The following is a 21,760-nucleotide window of genomic DNA, read 5'->3' on the forward strand; positions in this document are numbered from 1 at the left end:
ACGCAGCTCCCCCTCCTCCCATCTCCAGGCCCCCTGTCCTCGGCTAGCCTGCTCACTTCCTCAGTGGTTTTGTCTGGCTGGCATCTCGTGCACATAGGCAGGCATGTTTGCTCAAGTATTTTGCTTTCAACCCATCCTCACCCATCCTGGCACCACCTGCTGCTCTGCTCCCCTTGTGAGTCCTGCTCCAGGACGACCAAGGCTCTGTCTTCCCCAGTCTCCCCAGCTCCATGAGGGTGAAAATGCTGTTCACCTGGCTCGCTCTCCATCCCAGGACCTACCACAGGACCTGGTGCTCTGAAATAGCAGTGGAACAAATGACCATTCTTCTAGAAAGTAAGCACAGAGCTCTTTCTTGCAGGTGTAAAGCAGTGGGGAGGATCTTTATTTTCTAATCTCAACTCAAAGTCCCTCTCGGAAGCTGAGTACAAAATATGATACCCTTATATTTTTATTACTTTTTCATGCAACAAGCAGTTGTTATTATTAGATAAGATTTGGAGGATTTTAGGGAAACAGGTGATATTCCCCATTTCGCCAGCCAACACAGACCTAATCTCTGTTAGTATCAGATGGTGGTATCACAGAAACATGAGCCAGCCTCTTTGCTGGGTGGAGATGCAGAGACTTACAGAAATGTAAGGACCCCTTGGAAATTCCCTGGCACCTGACAATGTGAGGGCTGCCTGCTGGTTGAAGGCCTGCACCCCCACTGGTGTTTGCCAGCCATGGATGCTCTTACCCCAGCAGAGTGCAACACCCTAGGGGGGTGTCCCACTGTCCCTTATGACCTGGGAGGGGAGGTGGCCAGGAGGCGGCCAGCAGGTGCAGCCCAGGTGCCACCTTGCAGCAGCAGGTCTGTGCCAGGGCCATGGAAAGAGTCCGATGGGACGAGGTGGGCAAACGCACCTAGACTTGAGTGTGATGCCAATAGGACTTCTCGCTATCACCATTTTATCACTGTTGTTGGTCATTACTGTCAGCACAAGGAGCAAGCCTCTGCAAAGCCTCGGTGTCTCAGGAAAGGGCACGTCTCTCCTGGGAGAGGGGCTTGGTCCTAAATCATAGTTCTGCCTCTGCCTGGCTGTGTGGATCTGGATGACATCATGTCCCTATCAGGGCCTCTATAAGGGCCGAGCCAGTGCTCAGAATGAAGCAGGACAGGGCCTGATGGCAGACAGAGAGCCTGAGCTCTGTTGCAGCTGTTCTTAGCATCCTGTGAGGAAGAAGGTCCCGTCTTACAGATGAGGCAAGCAAGGCCCACAGACGCCAGAGAACCTCTGCAGGGCCAGACGTGCCATGAGGGTGCTGCAAGGCCAGACCTGGCATTCAGATGTCACCCCAATTCTTCTTGGGTCTTGGGTGTCCCCAGACACAGGAGGTTAGCATGTACCTTGAGGTCATCCTTGTCCTTGGCCCGGCTCCTGGTGGCCGTGCTGCGTGCGTGCCCCAGCAGTGCCTGCCCGATGGCACGCTCTGTGTGCTGCTGCAGCAGCTGCCCAACCTCCTGGGCCTCGGCCACAAGCTGCTGCTGGAGCTGCAGCCGCATCTGCTGCGCCTCATCCTCCAGGTGGCCAGCTTCCTCCAGGACACGGGCCTCCTGGAGAGAAAGGCAGGGGGAGGGTCCACGCTGCTGCCCTGCACGGGAATGCTACGGCCAGGACCAGGATGCACGGTTGGCCCTGCCCAGTGCCACAGGGTTGGAAAAGGGATGGAGAAAGGGAAGTAAAGGTGTTGGCCTTTGGGCTTGTGAAAACCAGTATACAGTGGATGAGACTAGTGTCTGGTGAAGAGTCTCCCTCTTCTAAAAGGGCAATTACTGAGCCCTGTGCACCATCACCATGTGTGGATCCTAACGAGATGGGGGGCCTTGCTCATCCTTCTAGAACACCATGAGACCTGAACACTAGGACAGATGAGGACATAAAGGCTCAGAGAAGTTAAGTAACTTTCTGACAGTCACACAGCAGAGCCAGGTTTTGGAGCCAGATGTGAGCCTTCACAGAAGCCGAGGCAAGGCACAGGGGCCGAGGGCAGCCTTTACTTCTGGGAGTAAGAGACAAAGAAGCAAGGGCAGTGGGAGCCCCGTCTGTAAGTCCTGCTTGCTTCCCCAGACCTCTCCTGGGCAGAGCTAGAGACACTGTGGGCTAGGGCCTCCCTAGTAGGTCAGAGGACGTCAGCGGCTGCCCCTGCTTAGCGGCTATGCAGGGGAACTGGAGTCAGCCTGCTTGGGTTCGGATCTCAGCTCAGGTTACAGATTCTTTGAAGCTGTTAGACTTCAAAGAGATTACAGGGGCTTTTTCTCCCACATCCCAATGACAACAGGCACCCACCCCTGATTCTATATGGATTTTCTAGTATAATTCTCATTATGGAATATGACCTGCCCTAGAATCTTCTGGCACAGGGGTGCCCTTATAGTGGGCAGCCACTGTCCCTACTTGTCATGGGTTAAATTGTGCTCTCTCAAAATTTGTATGCTGAGGCTCAAGCCCATCACCTCAGTGGGTCGCTGTATGTGGAGACAGGACCTTTAAAAAGGCCAGAAAGGTAGAAAAGGTCATAAGGATGGGACCTGATCTAATCAGACTGATACCCTTATCAGAAAACTATGCAAGGATGCGGTAAGAAGGCATGGCTGCCCACAGGACAACAGGGGCCGCAGAAGGACTCAGCGGCCGACATGGCGCTGCAGGCGTTCAGCCTCCTGGACTACATGCCAGTGAGTTTCTGTTAATCCGTGCACCTGACAGCCCGAGTGCCCGGGTGGACACACCGCCAGCCACAAGACCCATGGGAGGCTCTGCGTGCGGGCACCCTGTGGGCAGCGAGGCTGAGGAAGGGCAGGGAGCCGTGGCCTTACCAGGGCTTTGAGCAGCTGCCACTGGCGCTCATCCAGGCACTGGGAGGAGCCCTGCTCCAGCGCACGCTGCTCGCGCAGCTCCTGCAGGAGCCGCTTCTTCCCTGACAGCCTCATCTGCGCCAGGGTGGCCAGGGCACCACCGCGGAGGTCCAGCCTCCGGAGGGCCGAGCGCAGCAGCAGTTCATGGCCCTGCAGGACACACTGCGTGGACCTTTGGGGAAAGCACAGGGCTGGCGTCAGTGCTCTTGCCAGCACATTAGGCTTTAACTCTATCCCATCCTCCCAGCTGCCCAGGGAGCATAATGGACACTTGGAATTCCATACACAACTTTCAGAATCAACATATCACGCGCTGACATTTTGAGCAGTTTTTGAGTTCCTATCTCAGTGACTCAAGTAAAAAACCTCCAAGGTTTGGCTGTACACCTTGAGGTGTTTGCTGAGAGTCTGAAAGGCTCTAGCCACCAGCCAGGAAGGAAAGGCCTGGCAAACACTCCAGACTTTCCGGCTTGGCGCCCATAGCACAGTGGTTAGGGCACCAGCCACTTACACCAAGGCTGGCAGGTTTGAACCCAGCTCGGCACACCTAAACAACAACGACAACTGCAACCAAAAAATAAAAAATAGCCAGGCGATGTGGCAGGCACCTGTAGTCCCAGCTACTTGGGAGGCTGAGGTAAGAGAATTGCTGGAGCCCAAAAGTTTGAGGTTGCTGTGAGCTGTGACTCCACTGCACTCTACCCAGGGCGATAGAGTGAGACTCTGTCTCACAAAACAAACAAACAAAAAAACACTCCAGTTCCACTGGGGACCTTTACCCTTGGAATAAGAAACCATTTCTCACAGTGATCTACTTCTGTATCAGCTAAATCCTCAAATGGAGTTAGTCTACCATTACCTAAAATCACTGTTAGAAGTTGTAGATTATTATTTTTCATTCACAGGTTTCATCATTCAATAAAAATAATCAGACATGTAAACAGATAAGAATTAACCAAAAATAAACAGAAAAAGAGACAACAGAAACAGGCCTACCCGAGATCAGATAATGGGATAATCAGATGTGAGCTTTACAATAATTGTAATTAATAGGTGCAAGAACTTAAAAGATAAGATAATTTAAGAAGATAAATGGAAATTAAGAATCAAATGGAAATTCTAGAACTGAAAACACAGTAACAGGCATTAACAACTCAGTAGACTAGCTGAAGAGTAAACTGGATGATAACTTCAAAGAAACTACCAGACCGGACCACAGAGAACAAAATAATGAAAAATACAGACTAGTATGTAAGAGACAAATGGAATAAGGTAAAAAAGGCTAATAAATTGTATAGCTAGAGCACTGGAAAAAGAGGAAAGAGAGGCTAGAAGAAGAGAAAATAGCTAAGAATTTTCATAAACTGATATGAAAACCCAAATATAGAAGCATTAGGATTTACACTAAACACAACTCCTACTACAATGTAAAGATACAGGTTTTCAAGCTCTCGCAACTGGTCTGAGCAGGTGTCCCTGGTTTGGTCCTACTTATGTTCTATCCTTTTCTCCTGATGCTTTCCCTGAGTTGTCCACTAACTCAGGCCTGCACCTGCTTCTTGGCGGCATACGCAAATTAGACTTCCCCAAAAGGCTGGACAGCTAAGGAACAAAATAATTTTTCTCATATGAAATAAAGAAAAATATTTTTCATCACACTGAAAAGACTATGTTAATTATACAATAAAAGTATAAAAATAAATAGAAAAATTGATCAATAATTGAAGGAGTGACTGCAAATGAACTACAGGGCTTTTCTGGGGCAATAGGAATGCTCTAAATTCCTATTGGCAATAGGGGCAGAATTCTGTAAATTCTTTTAAAAGCATCAAATTTTACTCGAAATAAATACATAGACATCATACCTCAAAAAAGCTGTTCCAAAAAGTTCCTAGGAAAGACAACTCTATGAAGTATGTATCCTTAGCCCCACTTTATAGATGAGAAAATTGAGGCTGAGAAATGTGAGGTCACTTACACTCAAAGGGAGGCAGCCAGCAGTCAGTGTGCCCACCTGCCGATGGGGGTACCAAGGAGCACAGAGCATCGTGGGGGTGAGGAGCAAACCCGGATCCCACAGAAAGCTGTACTCACTCTTCAGTGAGGCCGCCAAGTCGGTCCAAGACTCCGCGGACTGTGTTCTCGTGCTCATCCCGAAGGTGTGTCTGCAGCAGAGAGGACAGAGCGCCCTCCTCCATCCATCCCTGAGCCCAGGACAGAGGGGAAAGCACACAGGTGGTTACTCAACTGGAGTTCATGTCATCAGTCTGGCTTTGCCTTTTGTTTCTTGCTTAAAAAAAAAAAAAAAAAAAATTGGCCCTGAATCAAGGCCAGCAGTTTGCTGAAGCTGTTGGTTTCAAGCAGGAGCCTAAAGAATTATCTTTCTATGGTCTGTTGGCCATTTCAGAACTTTGGAAATGTAATGGTCAATTCATTAGAAAGAAACAGTATGAAAAAAACAAAAACCTCTTGTCTCCTGATGTCATTAAGACTTTCTCTTGTGTTTTCTTCTAAAAGTTTAAAATTTATTTTCTGCGGAATAAGGAAAAGATCTAACTTTCTCTGCATCACTGGATAACTACTTGTCCCAGCATTGTTTATTAAATAATTTATTTTTTCCAACTTTCCTATAATGTGGATATTAATCCTGTGATGAGGATGTTAATTCCTCGTAATTAATATCCACTCATGCAGCTTGTTCAGTTGGTCTGCTTATTTCTGCACGCTGCTTTGAGTGCTGGGGCTACAGCAAGAACACCTCACACTTGCCAGTGCACATCTTTCCTTATTGTCTCGTTCAAAACTACCTTAGTGGGCAGCGCCTGTGGCTCAGTGGGTAGGGTGCTGGCCCCGTATACTGAGGGTGGCAGGTTCGAATCCGGCCCCCGTCAAACTGCAACAACAACAACAAAAATAGCCGGGCATCGTGGCGGGCGCCTGTAGTCCCAGCTACATGGGAGGCTGAGGCAAGAGAATCAGCTAAGCTCAGGAGTTGGAGGTTGCTGTGAGCTGTGACACCACAGCACTCTATTGAGGGCGATAAAGTGAGACTCTGTCTCTATTAAAAACAAAACAAAACAAAACAAAAAAACCCCAAAACTATCTTAGCTATTCTTGGTTGCGTTTCCTTTCATGTGAAAAGGAATCAGTTTTCAAGTTGGTTGCGTTTCCTTTCATGTGAAAAGGAATCAGTTTTCAAGTTGGATTAGTTGGTTAAGTGTAGGAAAGAATTTTTCTTTTTTTTAAGACAGACTATCACGGGTGGTGCCTGTGGCTCAGCGGGTAGGGCGCCGGTCCCATATGCCGGAGGTGGCGGGTTCAAACCCAGCCCCGGCCAAATTAAAAAAAAAAAAGACAGACTATCACTATGTCGCCCTGAGTAGAGCACCATGGCCATCACAGCTCACAGCAACTTCAAACTCTTGGGCCTAAGAAATTGTCTTGCCTCAGCCTCGTGAGTAGCTGTGACTATAGGCGTCCGACACGATGCCCGGCTATTTTTTTGTTGTTATTGTCATTGTTGTTTAGCAGGCCTGGGCCAGGTTAGAACCGGCCAGCCCCCATGTATGTGGCTGGCGCCCTAACCAGTGAGATACGGGCACCGAGCCGGAGAGAATTTTTTTTTTTAATTCTTGTAATTGAGTTGATTTTATAGGTTAATTGGAAGAGAAGTGCCATCTTTGCAAAATTGAGTTTCTTACCCGAGAAGGGGGCACTCTTTGCACTTCCAAAAATATTTCGTAAACTTTTCCATTAAGCTTTTTTACATCTTAGACGTATTTTTAGGCACCCTGTAGCTTTTATTCTGAATCAGGAGCTTCCAGGTGTGGACATGACAGGCCTTGCAGGGCAGAAGATGATTCTGGCTTTTTAAGAGCTAGGCTCCCACCTAGGTTAGAGCACAGTGGTGATCTAACTGATCCTGGACTCAGGTGATCCTCCTGCCTTGGTTTCCCAAGTAGCTGGGACTATGTGTGTGCACCACCACGCCTGGCTATGTTTTTAATTTTTTGTAGAGACAGGGTCTTGCTATGTGGTTCAGGCAGATCTCAAACTCCTGGGCTCCACCTGGGCCTCCCTGAGTGGCACCCTGACTTTGATACTAAGAGAAATGAGAAACCAACAGGGATTTTGAGCAGAGAATGACACAATGTGTCTTGATCAAGTCTATCATGCTCATGATTATAAGATGCTGTCACTAAGAGAAAAAAGTCACTGCCAATTAAATTAAGAAGCCTCGCAATTTCAGGGATGTTGATATATTTTTAAATGTGAATTATTGGCATATGGTATGTCTTAGAAGTAGCAGTCGGGATGAAGTTGATAAGGGAGGGACGCAGCTGGCTGGCTGTCACAGTAACCCAGACAGTGGGAGGCTCTGGTTGGGGTGCTGAGCAGACAGTGATCACACCCTGGATTAGGGAAGCTAGAGCCAGTGGGATTTCCTGCCAGCCATGCAGTCTGTGAAAGAAAAGAGGATTGGAGTCTGGCCCCAAGGCTTTTGCTGCAGTTAAGTGGAGAGTTGGAATGCAGCTGTGGGTGGGGCAGGATAGCAGAAGAGCAACAGCCCTACATTTGCAGTATCTCAGTCATCTAGACAGACTGCACACAGACCTCGGTTCATCAGCAATTCTGAGTGGGAGGGATACGTTTTGGAGTCGTTGGCCTTCAGTCCAACAACCCTCGAGGCACTGGATCCTGCCAGACACTCGCGACTGTGTGGCTTTAAGCTGCCAGTTTGGAACTAACACGACATCGCGTGACTGGACGGGGTCACCACGACAGTGCGTGCAGATGAAGAACAGGGCCGCAGACTACATCCCGGGCCTCTCTGGGATTCAGGACCAGGAAGCAGAAGAGGGGACTGGGAAGGGGCCGCTGGTGAGCAGGGAGGAGAAGCAGAGGAGCCAAGCGACTGGCTCTTCAGGGAAGAGGGGAGAGACCGACTCGGCCAGACACTGCTGTTCTTGGCACAGAGGAGAGCAGATGTGGTGGTGAGGTGACAGAAACCTGCCCAGACTGGGGTTCAGGGTGTGGGAGGAGTGAGGGGGAGCGGGATACAAACTCGGTGGTTTGCCTTCGCGCTGGTGTTCTTACACTGGGCTAGACAGCTAGCTCCCCACCCCGCATCCTCACCAAGTGGTTGGAAGTTTCCTGTCGCTGCTGCAACAAAGCACCACACATGTAGTGGCTTAAAGGAGCAAGAATTGATTATCTTACATTTCTAGACTTCAGAAGTCCCAAATGGGTCTTGAGGGCTCAAAGGATGGTGCCATTCCCCTGGAAAGGCCTAGAGCAGGGTCAGGGTCCTGCCTTTTCCAGGTCTGAGAGAGCACCTGCATCCAAGTTCACAGCCCCTTCCTCCATCTTCCGACCCAGCAATGGGTGGTAGAGACCCTTGGGTAGCATGGCTCTGACACTGGCTCTCTCAAAAGTCCTCTGTCACTTATGAGGACCCTTGTGGTGACATCGGGCTGGGCTAGATAAGCACGACCCCATCTCAAGATCCTTAATTGCTCTCCAAAGTCCTTTCCCATGTAATCTGCCACGTTCGCAGGTTTTAGGGATGATAGCATGGTCCTCGTTGGGGGGCCATTATGCTGCCTACCACAAGTGGACTGGGAGAAGCCCAGACCCCTGCACTGTGGCAGCATTAAATTTTGAGAAATGAAACCTGTTCTGAGTGTGTAATTCACAGATTCCTTAATTTTTAACAACATCCCTGAGCAACAGGTTATGGAACTGCCAAGGCCTTTTTGGATAGAAAACAAGATGGGAAAGGCAATTTGTAGTCCGAGTGTGTTTGCTGGTGCTTTTCATGACTAATATTCATCCCAAGCATAAAAAGTTCATTTCTCATTTTTTACATCAATGATGAAATATGAGAGAGAGAGGGAGAAAATATGGATCTTTAAGTATCTTGTGGTAATTAAGGACAATTGAGCAATCAGTACATTAATTATGACATATACACTTTGAGAAAACAAGGTTGGGCCATACTCATCTGATCAATTGATAAGGTCATTAACTCTTGTGCTTGCTTTTTGAATGCAAAACTCATCCCTCATATACCAAGGAAAATTCACAATCATACGCTCACAAAGTAAATAAATAAAAGCAACAAAAAACAGAGATACACATAATTGTTATGTGCCTAAAGTAACTTGAGACTCATTTTCAGAAGTTTTAGATATTTTACCAGAAATGAAATTCTGGAGTTTTTCACTGTCAATACCATCAAATGATTCAACGGACCTTGTGCAAAAGGTTTTAACTTGTATTGCCTCAATTACTCATTGGGTATGTTGTGCCCAGGAGTTCCATGAAGACCACACGGCCAAACAAGCCTAATTTATAGCAGAGTTGCTTTATTGAAAAGCTGGCTGGCGACTGCCTCAGTGTCTCAGCATGGGGTTTCTGAGAGCTGTGCTTAAGGAGTCAGGTTTTTAAGGCTTGGTCTGCATCCTGGTTGGCACGCAGGCTGTCCAGGTGCATCTGGGTAGGGTAGCAAGCAAGCATTGCACAGAAGCAGAATTTTGTGGTTAGTTAGCCATACGTCACACATCCTTCTTTTAATATTTTCCCTCTATACATCTTCGTTTCAATACTGTCCCCCATACATCTTAGTTTCAGTATTTTCTCCACCTGGTATTGTTTAAAGTCAGTCCGGGGACAGATGGTGCTTCCCAGTTTGTTTCCCAGGGAGTTAGCCAAGCAAGAAACTGGCAGTGACTCTATGCCCAGAAATTTGACAATGTGAAGGAAATGGATCAATATTTGGAATCATACCCTCTCCCTAGACTTAGCCAGGAAGAAATAGAGCTCCTGAACAGACCAATTTCAAGCACTGAGATTAAAGAAACAATAAAAAATCTTCCAACCAAAAAATGCCCTGGTCCAGATGGCTTCACACCAGAATTCTATCAAACTTTCAAGGAAGAGCTTATTTCTGTACTGTAGAAATTATTCCAAAAAATTGAGGAAGCAGGAATCTTCCCCAACACATTCTATGAAGCAAATATTACCCTGATACCAAAACCAGGAAAAGACCCAACCAAAAAGGAGAATTTTAGACCAATCTCACTCATGAATATAGATGCAAAAATTCTCAACAAAATCCTAGCCAATAGATTACAGCTTATCATCAAAAAAGTCATTCATCATGATCAAGTAGGCTTTATCCCAGGGATGCAAGGCTGGTTTAACATACACAAGTCCATAAACGTTATCCACCATATTAACAGAGGCAAAAATAAAGATCACATGATCCTTTCAATAGATGCAGAAAAAGCATTTGATAAAATCCAGCATCCTTTTCTAATTAGAACACTGATGAGTATAGGCATAGGTGGCACATTTCTAAAACTGATTGAAGCTATCTATGACAAACCCACAGCCAATATTTTACTGAATGGAGTAAAACTGAAAGCTTTTCCTCTTAGAACTGGAACCAGACAAGGTTGTCCTCTGTCACCTTTACTATTCAACATAGTGCTGCAAGTTCTAGCCAATACAATTAGGCAAGACAAGGAAATAAAGGGAATCCAAATGGGAGCAGAGGAGGTCAAACTCTCCCTCTTTGCTGGTGACATGATCTTGTACTTAGAGAATCCCAAAGACTCAACCTCAAGACTCCTAGAAGTCATCAAAAAATACAGTAATGTTTTAGGATATAAAATTAATGTCCACAAGTCAGTGGCCTTTGTATACGCCAATAACAGTCAAGATGAGAAGCTAATTAAGGACACAACTCCCTTCACCATAGTTTCAAAGAAAATGAAATACCTAGGAATATACCTACCAAAGGAGGTGAAGGACCTCTAAAAAGAAAATTATGAAATCCTCAGAAAGGAAATAGCAGAGGATTTTAACAAATGGAAGAACACACCATGCTCATGGATGGGCAGAATCAACATTGTTAAAATGTCTATACTTCCCAAAGCAATCTACCTATTCAATTCCATTCCTATCAAAATACCAACATCGTACTTTCAAGATTTGGAAAAAATGATTCTGCGTTTCGTATGGAACCAGAAAAAACCCTGTATAGCTAAGGCACTTCTTAGTAATAAAAACAAAGCTGGGGGCGTCAACATACCAGATTTTAGTCTTTACTACAAAGCCATAGTGGTCAAGACAGCATGGTACTGGCATAAAAATAGAGACATAGACACTTGGAATCAAATAGGAAACCAAGAAATGAAACTAACATCTTACAACCGCCTAATCTTTGATAAACCAAACAAGAACATACCTTGGGGGAAAGACTCCCTATTCAATAAATGGTGTTGGGAGAACTGGATATCCACATGTAAAAGACTGAAACTGGACCCACACCTTTCCCCACTCACAAAAATTGATTCAAAATGGATAAAGGACTTAAATTTAAGGCATGAAACAATAAAAATCCTCCAAGAAAGCATAGGAAAAACACTGGAAGATATTGGCCTGGGGAAAGACTTCATGAAGAAGACTGCCATGGCAATTGCAACAACAACGAAAATAAACAGATAGGACTTCATTAAACTGAAAAGCTTCTGTACAGCCAAGGAGACAACAGCCAAAGCAAAGAGACAACCTACACAATGGGAAAGGATATTTGCATATTTTGAATCAGACAAAAGCTTGATAACTAGGATCTATAGAGAACTCAAATTAATCCACATGAAAAAGGCCAACAATCCCATATATCAATGGGCAAGAGACATGAATAGAACCTTCTCTAAAGAAGACAGATGAATGGCTAACAAACATATGAAAAAATGTTCATCATCCCTATCTATTAGAGAAATGCAAATCAAAACCACGCTGAGATACTACGTAACCCCAGTGCGAATGGCCTATATCACAAAATCTCAAAACTGCAGATGCTGGCGTGGATGTGGAGAGAAGGGAACACTTTTACACTGCTGGTGGGACTGCAAACTAGTACAACCTTTCTGGAAGGAAGTATGGAGAAACCTCAAAACACTCAAGCTAGACCTCCCATTTGATCCTGCAATCCCATTACTGGGCATCTACTCAGAAGGAAAAAAATCCTTTTATCATAAGGACACTTGCACTAGACTGTTTATTGCAGCTCAATTTACAATCGCCAAAATGTGGAAGCAGCCTAAATGCCCACCAACCCAGGAATGGATTAACCAGCTGTGGTATATGTATACCATGGAATACTATTCAGCCATTAAAAAAAATGGAGACTTCACATCCTTCGTATTAACCTGGATGGAAGTGGAAGACATTATTCTTAGTAAAGCATCACAAGAATGGAGAAGCATGAATCCTACGTACTCAATTTTGATATGAGGACAATTAATGACAATTAAGGTTATGGGTGGGAGGAAAAGCAGAAAGAGGGACGGAAGGAGGGGGTGGGGCCTTGGTGTGTGTCACACTTTATGGGGGCAAGACATGATTGCAAGAAGGACTTTACCTAACAATTGCAATCAGTGTAACCTGGCTTATTGTGCCCTCAATGAATCCCCAACAATAAAAAAAATAATAATAAAACTGGCAGTGAAGTAGAAGCAAGAAATCAATGAGTCCTTTCTCATTTATCTTGGGGGTGAACTAGACTTAATTCATTACTTTTTTTGAAAGCTCACAGTCCAGAAATTTGCCAGGAGTTGGCTGGTATTTTTCCATTATAACCTAGGAAAAAAGGCCTGACACTTTTTTTGCTTTAGCCTAGGCCCACTAGGTCTAACAGGTACTTTGATTCCTAGTTTGCACCAAGAAGCTGGGGTTCTGGGATGTTTAGCACATGGTGCAAAAAACCAGAGCTGCAGGAGCTCAGTTAATTGGCTTAGGTCACACAGCCCACTACCGTGTCTGCTCTGGCTCAAACCAATGTCTTGAGTTCCGGAGGTTGGGGGCCTGGCTGCAAAACCATAGCAGTCTTGAGAAGACCCTTGCCTGCAGAGTTTTCTAAGGGAATCCTTCCGCCTCCCCAGAGACTGTAAATTGATTGGCCTGGGGCCTATAATTTGGTACAAGTGGATGAAATCAGCTTCATCTAGATCTGTTGGACAATACAGGGTCAAGGTGGCCCTGCGTAATTTCCAAAGCTGCATTATTGTTGCTGGGACTGCAATAAAGTTTTTTTTTTTTTTAATTTAATTTAATTTAATTTTTTTGCAGTTTTTGGCCGGGGCTGGGTTTGAACCCACCACTTCAGGTATATGGGGTCGGTGCCCTACTCCTTTGAGCCACAGGCACTGCCCTGCAGTAAAGTTTTCCTTAGCATGAACTATATTACAGCCATTGGGCTTTGAATATGCAGGGGTAAATATGAAAACCAGGGATGCTGCCTTCAGAAACTCATAGCCCAATGCAGAAGAGTCCAGTTCCCTGTGACAGAGCAACCAGGTGCAGCTGTCAGAGGACCAAACGCACCAGAGAGAGGTCTGAGAATCCAGCCAGGGAGGTAACTGAGCTGAGAATGGTCGTGTGTTTGCACAACACTCCCCTCTGGTTACTTCATGTGCTGTACAGTTCCAGCATTGCTTTAGAAATTTTCTTTTACATGCATCAGAGGGGTCTTCTGTAACTAACTGACAACTTAATATAAAGAAATGAGGGTTGTTTCTGACAACAAGAACCTGGGATGAGAGCAGTCAGGGACAGAGACCAGCTCCACCACCAGGAACTCAGGCCGTCCAGGACTTTGCTTCACTGACTGGGCAGAGAAGGGGCTCCTGTGCGTGTTCAGGCAGGAAGTACAGAAGGCTGAGGAAGGGGGTTGCTCCAAGGAAGATCTGGCATCTACATTAGGAGAGAGAAGCCCCTTGCGGGTGACACACCTTGTCTCTTAGGTCCACTTTGTGTCTCTCAGCCACTGCTATTTGCAGAGGATACCAGGCTGTTGACCATGTTAGCTTTACAGCCTCTAGGGCAGAAGGCCAGGGAGAAAGGAAAGGTGAGCAATGTTGGTACCTGCTGAATTTGGAAATCCCTTGTTTTTCATGCCTTTTAATTTTTAAAAAATAAAATCAATGAGGTTGGATGTGGTGACTCACGTCTGTAATTCGGGAACTCTGGGAGGGCCAGGCAGGTGGATCACCTGACCTCAGGAGTTCTCCCCGAGCAAGAGGGAGACCCCGTCTCTACTAAAAATAGAAAAACTAGCCGAGCATAGTGGTGGGCGCTTATAGTCCCAGCTACTGAGGAGTCTGAGGGAAAGCGATCGTCTGAGCCGAAGGTTTGAGGTTGGTGTGAGGTTTGACACCATGTCACTCTTCCCAGGGTGACAGAATGTGTCTCTCTCACTCTCATGTATATATATATTTATGTACGTATGTATTGTAGTAATTTCCTATTCATACTGTAACACATTGCCACAAACTGCAGCTTACCATAACACAATTTTATTACCTTAGAGTTCTGGAGGTCAGATGTCTGAAATGGATTTTAATAGATTAAAATCAAGGTGGAGCCCAGCAGGCCTCGAGGGGAAGATCTGGAAAGTTGCTTACCTTTTGCAGCGTCTGGATGCTGCCAGTGTCCCCCAGGCTTGTGGCTATACCATTCTAACCTCTGCCTACATCATCTCCTCTTTTGACCTGACCCTTCTGCCGCCCCTTTATATAAGCTGAGTTTCCCCCTCCCTCACTCAAATAAGCCAGAAACCCCCACCCCCTCACAGGCAAATCCCCCAGCTGGGCTCACCTGCATAGTCCTGAACATCCCCATATATCAAGACCCTTAAATTAATCCCATCCACAAAGTTCCCTTTGATATGTGAGAGGACATATTGCCCAAGGCCTGGGCATCAGGATGTGGACACTTTTGCGGTACCATCATTCTGCCCACAGTATAGATCCATGGTCTTAATAAGCAACTAGACTTTCACTGAAAAGCAGGTGCCCTGTGCAGGCCCTCCCCCCACACGGCCCAGGCCCCTGAGATCCACCTTCTGCCACCATTTGTTTTGCTATTTATTTCTCTCATTCTGAGAACACACTCTGCTACTCTTTCTTGACAGATCAACATAAGGCATCATCTCCTGACTTCCCACCAGGGGAGAGCTGGGTCCTGCTCCCTCACCCTGCCGGCCCCCTCCACCTCCCGCCAGGCGCTGCTGTGGGAGATGGGCAGGGGCAGTGGCAGCCTTTTTAGAGGTCTGCAGCAGGTACGGGACCACCCACCAAACCAGTGCGTTGTTATTCTTGACCAGCTTCCAAAATGCCCCTGTGCCCCCAAATGCACTCACCTGCTGTTCCTGCTGCAGGAGCTCCTGGAAGAGCTCCCACTGCTGCCTGCGGAAGCGGTCTGACTGGCCCAGCTGCTGCACGGTGTCCTCCCACACCTCCTGCCTCAGGTAGTCACACTCCACTGGGGGAAGCCCCGTCATGCCCGGGAGTGTCTCAAGGAAGAAGACATCCAGAAACTTCTGGAAAGTGTCCATGGTGCTGCAGTATAGCTCCTGAAGCGAGAACCACACCTGGGGTTATGGGGGATGTGGGCTGGGCAGAGGGCCTGAGCTCCCCCTGCCCCTCCTGCACCTGCCTCCGCAAAGACAGAGGAGAGCCAGGGATGGGGGTGCTCAGGCCACATGCACACACACACACATGCACACATAGGTTCACACACACAGCCACATATACGCACACACAGGCTCACACATGCACACATAGGTTCACACACACAGGCTCACACATGCACACATAGGTTCGCACACACAGGCACACATACGCACACACAGGCTCACACATCTGCACAGACACGGAATGCACACACTTACACACAGACACGCACATGTACACAGATGAGCACATACACTCGCAAACACCTGTGCACACACACACCCGCCCCCTTCAAGCCCTCTCCCCTCACCAGACCAGTTCCCTGTCTCGGGGACCAAGTGAGCTCTTAATTCACTCGTCATCTCTGGTGTCTCCTCTAAACCAACAGGGCTTTCCCTGGGTCACCATCTAGATCATTTTCACCACCTGAACAGGTCCCTCCATCTCCCGGTCAACCCTGCACATTTGGGTATAAACCTCAGATCTTAACCTGAGTCTCCTCATCCCTCACTCAAATAACCCAGCACCCCCCTGCCCCCTCAGAGGTAAAGTCCCCCAGCTGTGCTCCCGGTAGCCCCCAGCCAGGCCCCAGCTGTTCTGCCTCCTGTTTCATTGTTCTGTTGCCCTCATCCCACCTCTCCAACCCCAGGCACTTTCTAAAACCGTAATTCTTTAAATTTTGAAAAAACCCTCCATACCACAGATGGGTGATAAAATAATACTGAACCCTGTGAATCTGTACTCTGATTGTTTTTTATTTAAAACCCCGAACCTTAGGGTAGGCTGGACCCCTTCACATGCACCTGCAGTTCCTTCCCCTCGGCTACCCTGTGATCTCGGCGTCTCTCTCCAGTTCAGCCTCTACACTGGCACTATTTCCAAGTGATGTAGGTGCTTAGGAATGTGGCTTTTGGTCTGTGTGTGTTCATTCACACATCATGGCACCTCACTGCGCATTTCATCATGAAGACGCTTTTTCAAGCCTTTGCCCCATCTCCAATCACTCTACAGGCTTGAGAAGGAGTTGAGTCCTCCTCGCCCTGCAAGCCTCCTCCCTCCCTGCAATTATCCCTTCTCAGAAGGCTTCCCTGGCTCATGCAGACTAACCTGCCTGGCTGCCCAGCTCTTTGGTTAGGCCACCCTGGGCATATGCTGGGCCCACAGCTCCCTGGCTGTGGAGGTTGTATTGTCCTGGGTCTGCCCTGCAGCTCACGGCCTCTCCGTGAGGCACCTGGCTGCTGCTCCTCAGTGCACAGGCTCCCCCACTCTTTCTAGCTCTCCACACATGTGTTACAACTCAGTTGAGGTCTTCTTCAGAAGGCCCACTGACCCCAGGGTTAGACTGGGTGCAATGTGGTCTAGCTGATCACCTCTTTCCTCCTGGATGCTGGGACCTCAGCACATGCTGGGTATGTGACTGACCCCAAGAGAAACCTTTGACTCCTAAGCTCAGAGTCGCTTCCCTGAGCTATCTCAACTCTTTGCAGGGAGAATTAAGCACATTCTGTGTGATCTTGTAGGGAGAGGACTCTGGAAGCTTGTGCCTGCTTCCCTCTAGATTTTACCAATGTCCCTTTTCCCTTTGTTGAAATTTCTGCGAATCCTTTCACTATAATAAACCTGAGTCACAGCTACCACAGTATACTCAGTACCATGAGCCTTCCTAGTCAATCACTGATCCTGGTGTCTTGGGGAAGTTTTGGCCTGATTGAAGAATCTCTGCTCAGTTGGGGGCCTTGAGCCATGCAGGTAGTGACACTAACAATGTGATTGGTAGTGGAGGTCTTAGGAAATGTCATATCACCTTGACCTTCGAAAGGCTGGGTTCTCAGGGCAGCTGTGCGGGTGGTCAGTTACGCAGATATGGCTGAACCCCCAAAACAACGTTGGACCTCAAGGCTTGGGTGAGCTTCCCCTGCCATGCATCACTGACCCCGACTCCACTGGGAGAGGGCAGCTGAATGCTCTGTGTAAGGAGCTCTCCTGGACCCTGCCCACTCTGCCTCTTCTCTTGGCTGTTTTTAATCCATATCATTTGCTATAACCCGCCCTGGCCACAGATATGACAGTTATCAGTGCATTCTCTGAGCCCTTCTGGTGAATTAAAGGCCCTGAGGGTGTAATTGGGTTACAGCTTTCATATGAAAGCTATAAATTAGTTTCATAGTAGGGCTGAGGACATTGGATACTTTTTCTTCCATTCTTGTGACAGTTTGCTAAGAAGAATATGTTCCAGCTCCATCCATGAAAACATGAAGAGGTAAAGTCTCCATCTTTCTTTAAGGCTGCATAATATTCCATGGTGTACATATAGCCCAAGAATATAGGGAAAGGGGAACGGGAGGGAAGGGAGGAGGATGGACGGAGGGAGGGTGATTGGTGGGATTACACCTGCGGTGCATCTTACAAGGGTACATGTGAAATTTACTAAATGTAGAATATAAATGTCTTAACACAATAACTAAGAAAATGCCATGAAGGCTATGTTAACCAGTGTGATGAAAATATTTCAAATTGTATATAAAACCAGTGCATTGTACCCCATGATTGCACTAATGTACACAGCTGTGATTTAATAATAATAAAAAAAAGGCCCTGAAGGTGGTCTTGGGCACCCCTCTCCGACCCTCCATGGTGCCTGTTGTTACTACCACTATGTTCTTCAAGGACAGAGTTCCATTTTTTCTCGTCTTTTTCTCAGCGAGGCTGCAGCTGGGAAGCCTCAGCATGATAAGACCGCAGTTTTACCACCGTCTTCCAGGAGCCTTTTAAGAGAAACAAACATGAAATCCAAACAGACAGGAAGGTCCGTGTGGCCCCCTGAATGTGGTGACAGCAAACTGGGTCCCGAGCCCTGTTGTTATCAGGATGACTCCGGCTCTCTGTGGGACGCCAAGCCACAGAGCTTGTGTAGTAACTAGCATCCATCTCAATCAAACCGCGAATTTACTGTTTGTTTAACGGCCAAGAGACAGTGTGAATTTAGAAAAATGCACTTTTCTCTGTAGCCCAGAGAACCATTAGGTGGCAATCAAATTTACTCACTGTCACTGCGACTGCAATATCACAATCAGTGTCAGGCCTAAAGAATGAGTGACATTATGCACCTCTGTGACTGGGCCTGGGTGACAGTCAGCCAGACAGCAAAGCAAGCTACCCTGTGAGCACATTCTGTGTACAGATGACGATGATGATAACACATTTTGAGTATCCACTCCGTGCCTGACACTTTTCTCTATGCTTTACAGGGGTGATGCTATTTAAACATCCTAGTACCCCCCACTTTAGCAGTGGAGGAGTTGGGGATGTTGGCCATCCAAGCAGACCCAAATCTGTAGGCTTTCTCCGCACTCTGGTGGCACCACCCTCATCCAGGCCCTGAGTTCTCCCTCCTGCCAGGGCTCCCTGCCTCCACCTGTGCCCCACAGTCTGGTTGCCCCCATGGCAACCACAGGGATCTTTGTAAAACATAAAGCAAGCCCCTTCTCTACTCAGAACACACCAGTGATTTCATATCATACTCAGAAGTAAATGCAAACATCTTCGGATGGTCTGCAACCCTCCAAGAGGAGGCTCTCTGGCCCCACCCCCACCTGGCTGCCCCTCCCTCCTGGCTGCCCAGCGGCCTCACACTGGCCTTCCTGCTGCTGCTGCTGCAGCTCAGAGCACGCTCCTGCCTCTGGAGCTTTATGAAAACCAGCGCTCTCATGGAGGGGTTTGCAGCACAGTCCCAGGAGCTGAGAGCTCTGTGCTGCACAAGGTGGTGCAGTGACACCTATTCAATGAATAAATGAATGAAGAAACTCCCCTGAAGTCACTGGCTAGCCAGTCAGGAAGTAGTAGTTTCATGCTCAGGACCCCAGACCCAGATCCAGGCACATCCCCCAGGCTCAATGCCTCCTACTGACCACGCTCCAGCGGGGCAGGGGAGAGGTTTCTGGAGCACCCCCCATGACAGGCCCAGGGCTCGGCCCTGCCCTCCTGTGCTTTATGCTGCCAGGAAAGTAAAGGAGCTCCCCACCTCCATTCTTCAGAGGAAGAAACTGGGGCTCAGAGCAGGGCAGGCTCTTGCCCGAGGACTCCCAGCTAGGAGGGCACAGCCAGCAGTGACAGATTACAATTGCCTTCTTTTGGAATAGCAGGTGAAGCTTTTTCCAGTAACCACAAGCAATGATTTCCAAATTAAGGAATGTAAAATAAACCCAGCTAGCTGCAACCCAAGGGTTTGAGATAAAATGACAAAGCAAATCCAAGGCGACACCTTTGGACTAATTCTGGGAGGCAAGCTGGCATGGGCCTTGGCTACTTCCCTCAGAAATACTCACGCTGGTGCAGAGAATCACACAGCCACTTTGCCCCAACAATCTCCCACATAGCGTGTGTCCACGCACCTCCTCCTGAAACGTCACCCCTCAGTCCCACCTGACGGCCTCCTCCAACAGAAGGTAGAAGGGCTGTCCCCAGCTCTCATGGGCCCACCAACTACACCACACACAGAAAAACCAAGTACATGACATCCTAGGGACGTGGCTGGGATGGATGAGGCTGTGGTCACTTCAACATCTTCGACAAACATTTACTGAAACTGACATATTTACGGCACCCATTGAGGCTGGGCCACACTTGCCTACACATGGCTCCATTTCTTCCCCGTGGCAATAATCGCTAAGGCTTTCATCATTGCTGTGTGAAGGAGGAAAGGGAAATTTCGTTGGTCAAAAGCTCAGATTTGAATACCAGCTTAAGGCAGAAATGTCTGCCTGCTGGAAACTGTGCCCTGCAGAGGTGGTGAGAGTACCAAGTACCCAGAAATGGAAGGCACCTCAGACAGGGCCCTAGCCAACCTCCTTGGTCTCTGCTGGGGACACAGAGGACTCCGTGGAGGCAGTGTGGCCCACCCGGGTACCCAGCCAGTGAGTGCTGGGGCAGGGGCTGAGCCTGCCTCTGTGGTCCCTGGCTGGGAGGATGTCAGAGGAAGAGGATCCCACCTGCCACTCCCGGCGAGGCCACATACCTGGCAGAGTGCAGCCGCAGCTTCAGTGGTCCTGACGTTCTCCTCCAGCTCCAGATCCCACAGTCTCAGCCTGTGCCTCTCCAGGACCTCGTGAAAAGCCTGTGAGGAAAACAGGAGCTGAGTCTAGCAGAAAAGTGCAGGTTTTTTTCTTTTTTCCAGAAAATCCTTGCCACTTGACCTTGGACTCTCAGATCAGAAAGATGTTCTCCCTGTACTGCACATAAGGAAACTGAGCCATGAGCTGTCATGACTGAGGCTGGGACCAGTAAAGCTGATCTCCAGGAAATCAATTTTTGTTCAACCCGGTATGAGTAGGGGCCGCCTGGCCACTCTTCATCTCTCTGTCCTGGCTACCAGCCCCCTCAGTCGTTATCTTCTGACACAAGCTGAGGATCCCAGTAGGGTGTCATCAGAGGCCCCACACAGTCAGAGGGACGTGGTGTGGCAAGGCAGAAGGACAGAGGGGCAGACTCCCGCTCAGCAAGGGGCCGGGGCGTCAGGTGGGTCTTTCAGGATAAGGATGGGTCCCTGGAGGGAGGTGGGAGCCAGGCTGGAGGAGCAGCAGCAGCAAGACAGAAGGGCAGGACCCCGCCAGGCCTCTGGGGTGTTTCTGGCAAAGGTAAGAGAGGGAGGGCAGGGAGCAGGAATGGGAGGCCCCGACTGTGCCGGAGAGCTTGTCCGTCAGCCCACCTGCCCGCTCACATTGTCATTCCTGCATCCATTCGCTGTCCCTTCCTTCGTTCGCCCCACTCTGCCTGTGTCCTGCGCCTTCTGAACAGCAGTGTGCGCCCTGTGTTGAGGTCCTGGGACATGGGTTATTCAGGACCCTGGAAGGTGCTCCCTGGGGTGGGGGCGGCTGGACCTAGGATCTAGAAGCCTCTCCTTTGTTGGCTCCCTAACGGGGTGTTGCTACCACCACCAGGAGGACCCCCAGGCTGCGCTCTGGGCTGAGGCTAGACCCAGACACAGTCTCACTGTTGCCTGGCAGAGTGAGGTGCACCAGGCAGGTGCTAATGCAGGGCAGGACCCAGGGAAACAGTCCAGCTGGGGCTGCGGGGTCTCACTGCATCCTAACCACACTGTGATGTAGGCACTGTCTCGCCCATTTCACAGATGAAAAAGCTGAGGGCCAGGAGTGACCCAAGTCACTTGTTATTCACCAGCAGAGTCAGCACCTGACCCAGCTGTGGCTGGGCTCAGTGGCCAGTGCTTAGCTCCCATGTAAGAGGGTCACTGACAAGCAGTCCCTCCCCTGTTCCCTGCCTGTCACCGGGGAAAACACCCAGAGCAAAACAGTTCTGTTTTTTCCCCCTGGGTCTT

The 21,760-nt window shown here is 48.3% G+C and overlaps 1 protein-coding gene and 1 non-coding gene across 5 annotated transcripts in view; one reads left to right on the top strand and one right to left on the bottom strand.

Annotated features, from left to right (window-relative positions):
* The window catches only part of EVC (EvC ciliary complex subunit 1), a 72,336-nt gene that overhangs the window by 18,258 nt on the left and 32,318 nt on the right, over positions 1 to 21,760 (bottom strand). For 3 of the 4 annotated variants that reach the window (XM_053565927.1, XM_053565928.1, XM_053565926.1), the window contains exons 11-15: positions 20,441 to 20,539; positions 15,114 to 15,326; positions 4,997 to 5,106; positions 2,864 to 3,074; positions 1,394 to 1,600 (exon numbers count right to left, since the gene is read on the bottom strand). In XM_053565927.1, coding sequence (XP_053421902.1) covers positions 1,394 to 1,600; positions 2,864 to 3,074; positions 4,997 to 5,106; positions 15,114 to 15,326; positions 20,441 to 20,539 — 840 coding nt within the window. Of the gene's footprint in view, positions 1 to 911; positions 1,217 to 1,393; positions 1,601 to 2,863; positions 3,075 to 4,996; positions 5,107 to 15,113; positions 15,327 to 20,440; positions 20,540 to 21,760 lie in introns of those variants that run through there. The other variant, XM_053565929.1, reaches the window with a different exon arrangement.
* LOC128569426 (small nucleolar RNA SNORA2/SNORA34 family) lies at positions 5,216 to 5,352 on the top strand. The gene has a single exon (XR_008375376.1). It is a non-coding gene; the product is annotated as a small nucleolar RNA SNORA2/SNORA34 family (small nucleolar RNA).

The sequence above is a fragment of the Nycticebus coucang genome, chromosome 17 (genome assembly GCF_027406575.1).
Source record: "Nycticebus coucang isolate mNycCou1 chromosome 17, mNycCou1.pri, whole genome shotgun sequence".
Lineage (NCBI taxonomy): Eukaryota > Metazoa > Chordata > Mammalia > Primates > Lorisidae > Nycticebus > Nycticebus coucang.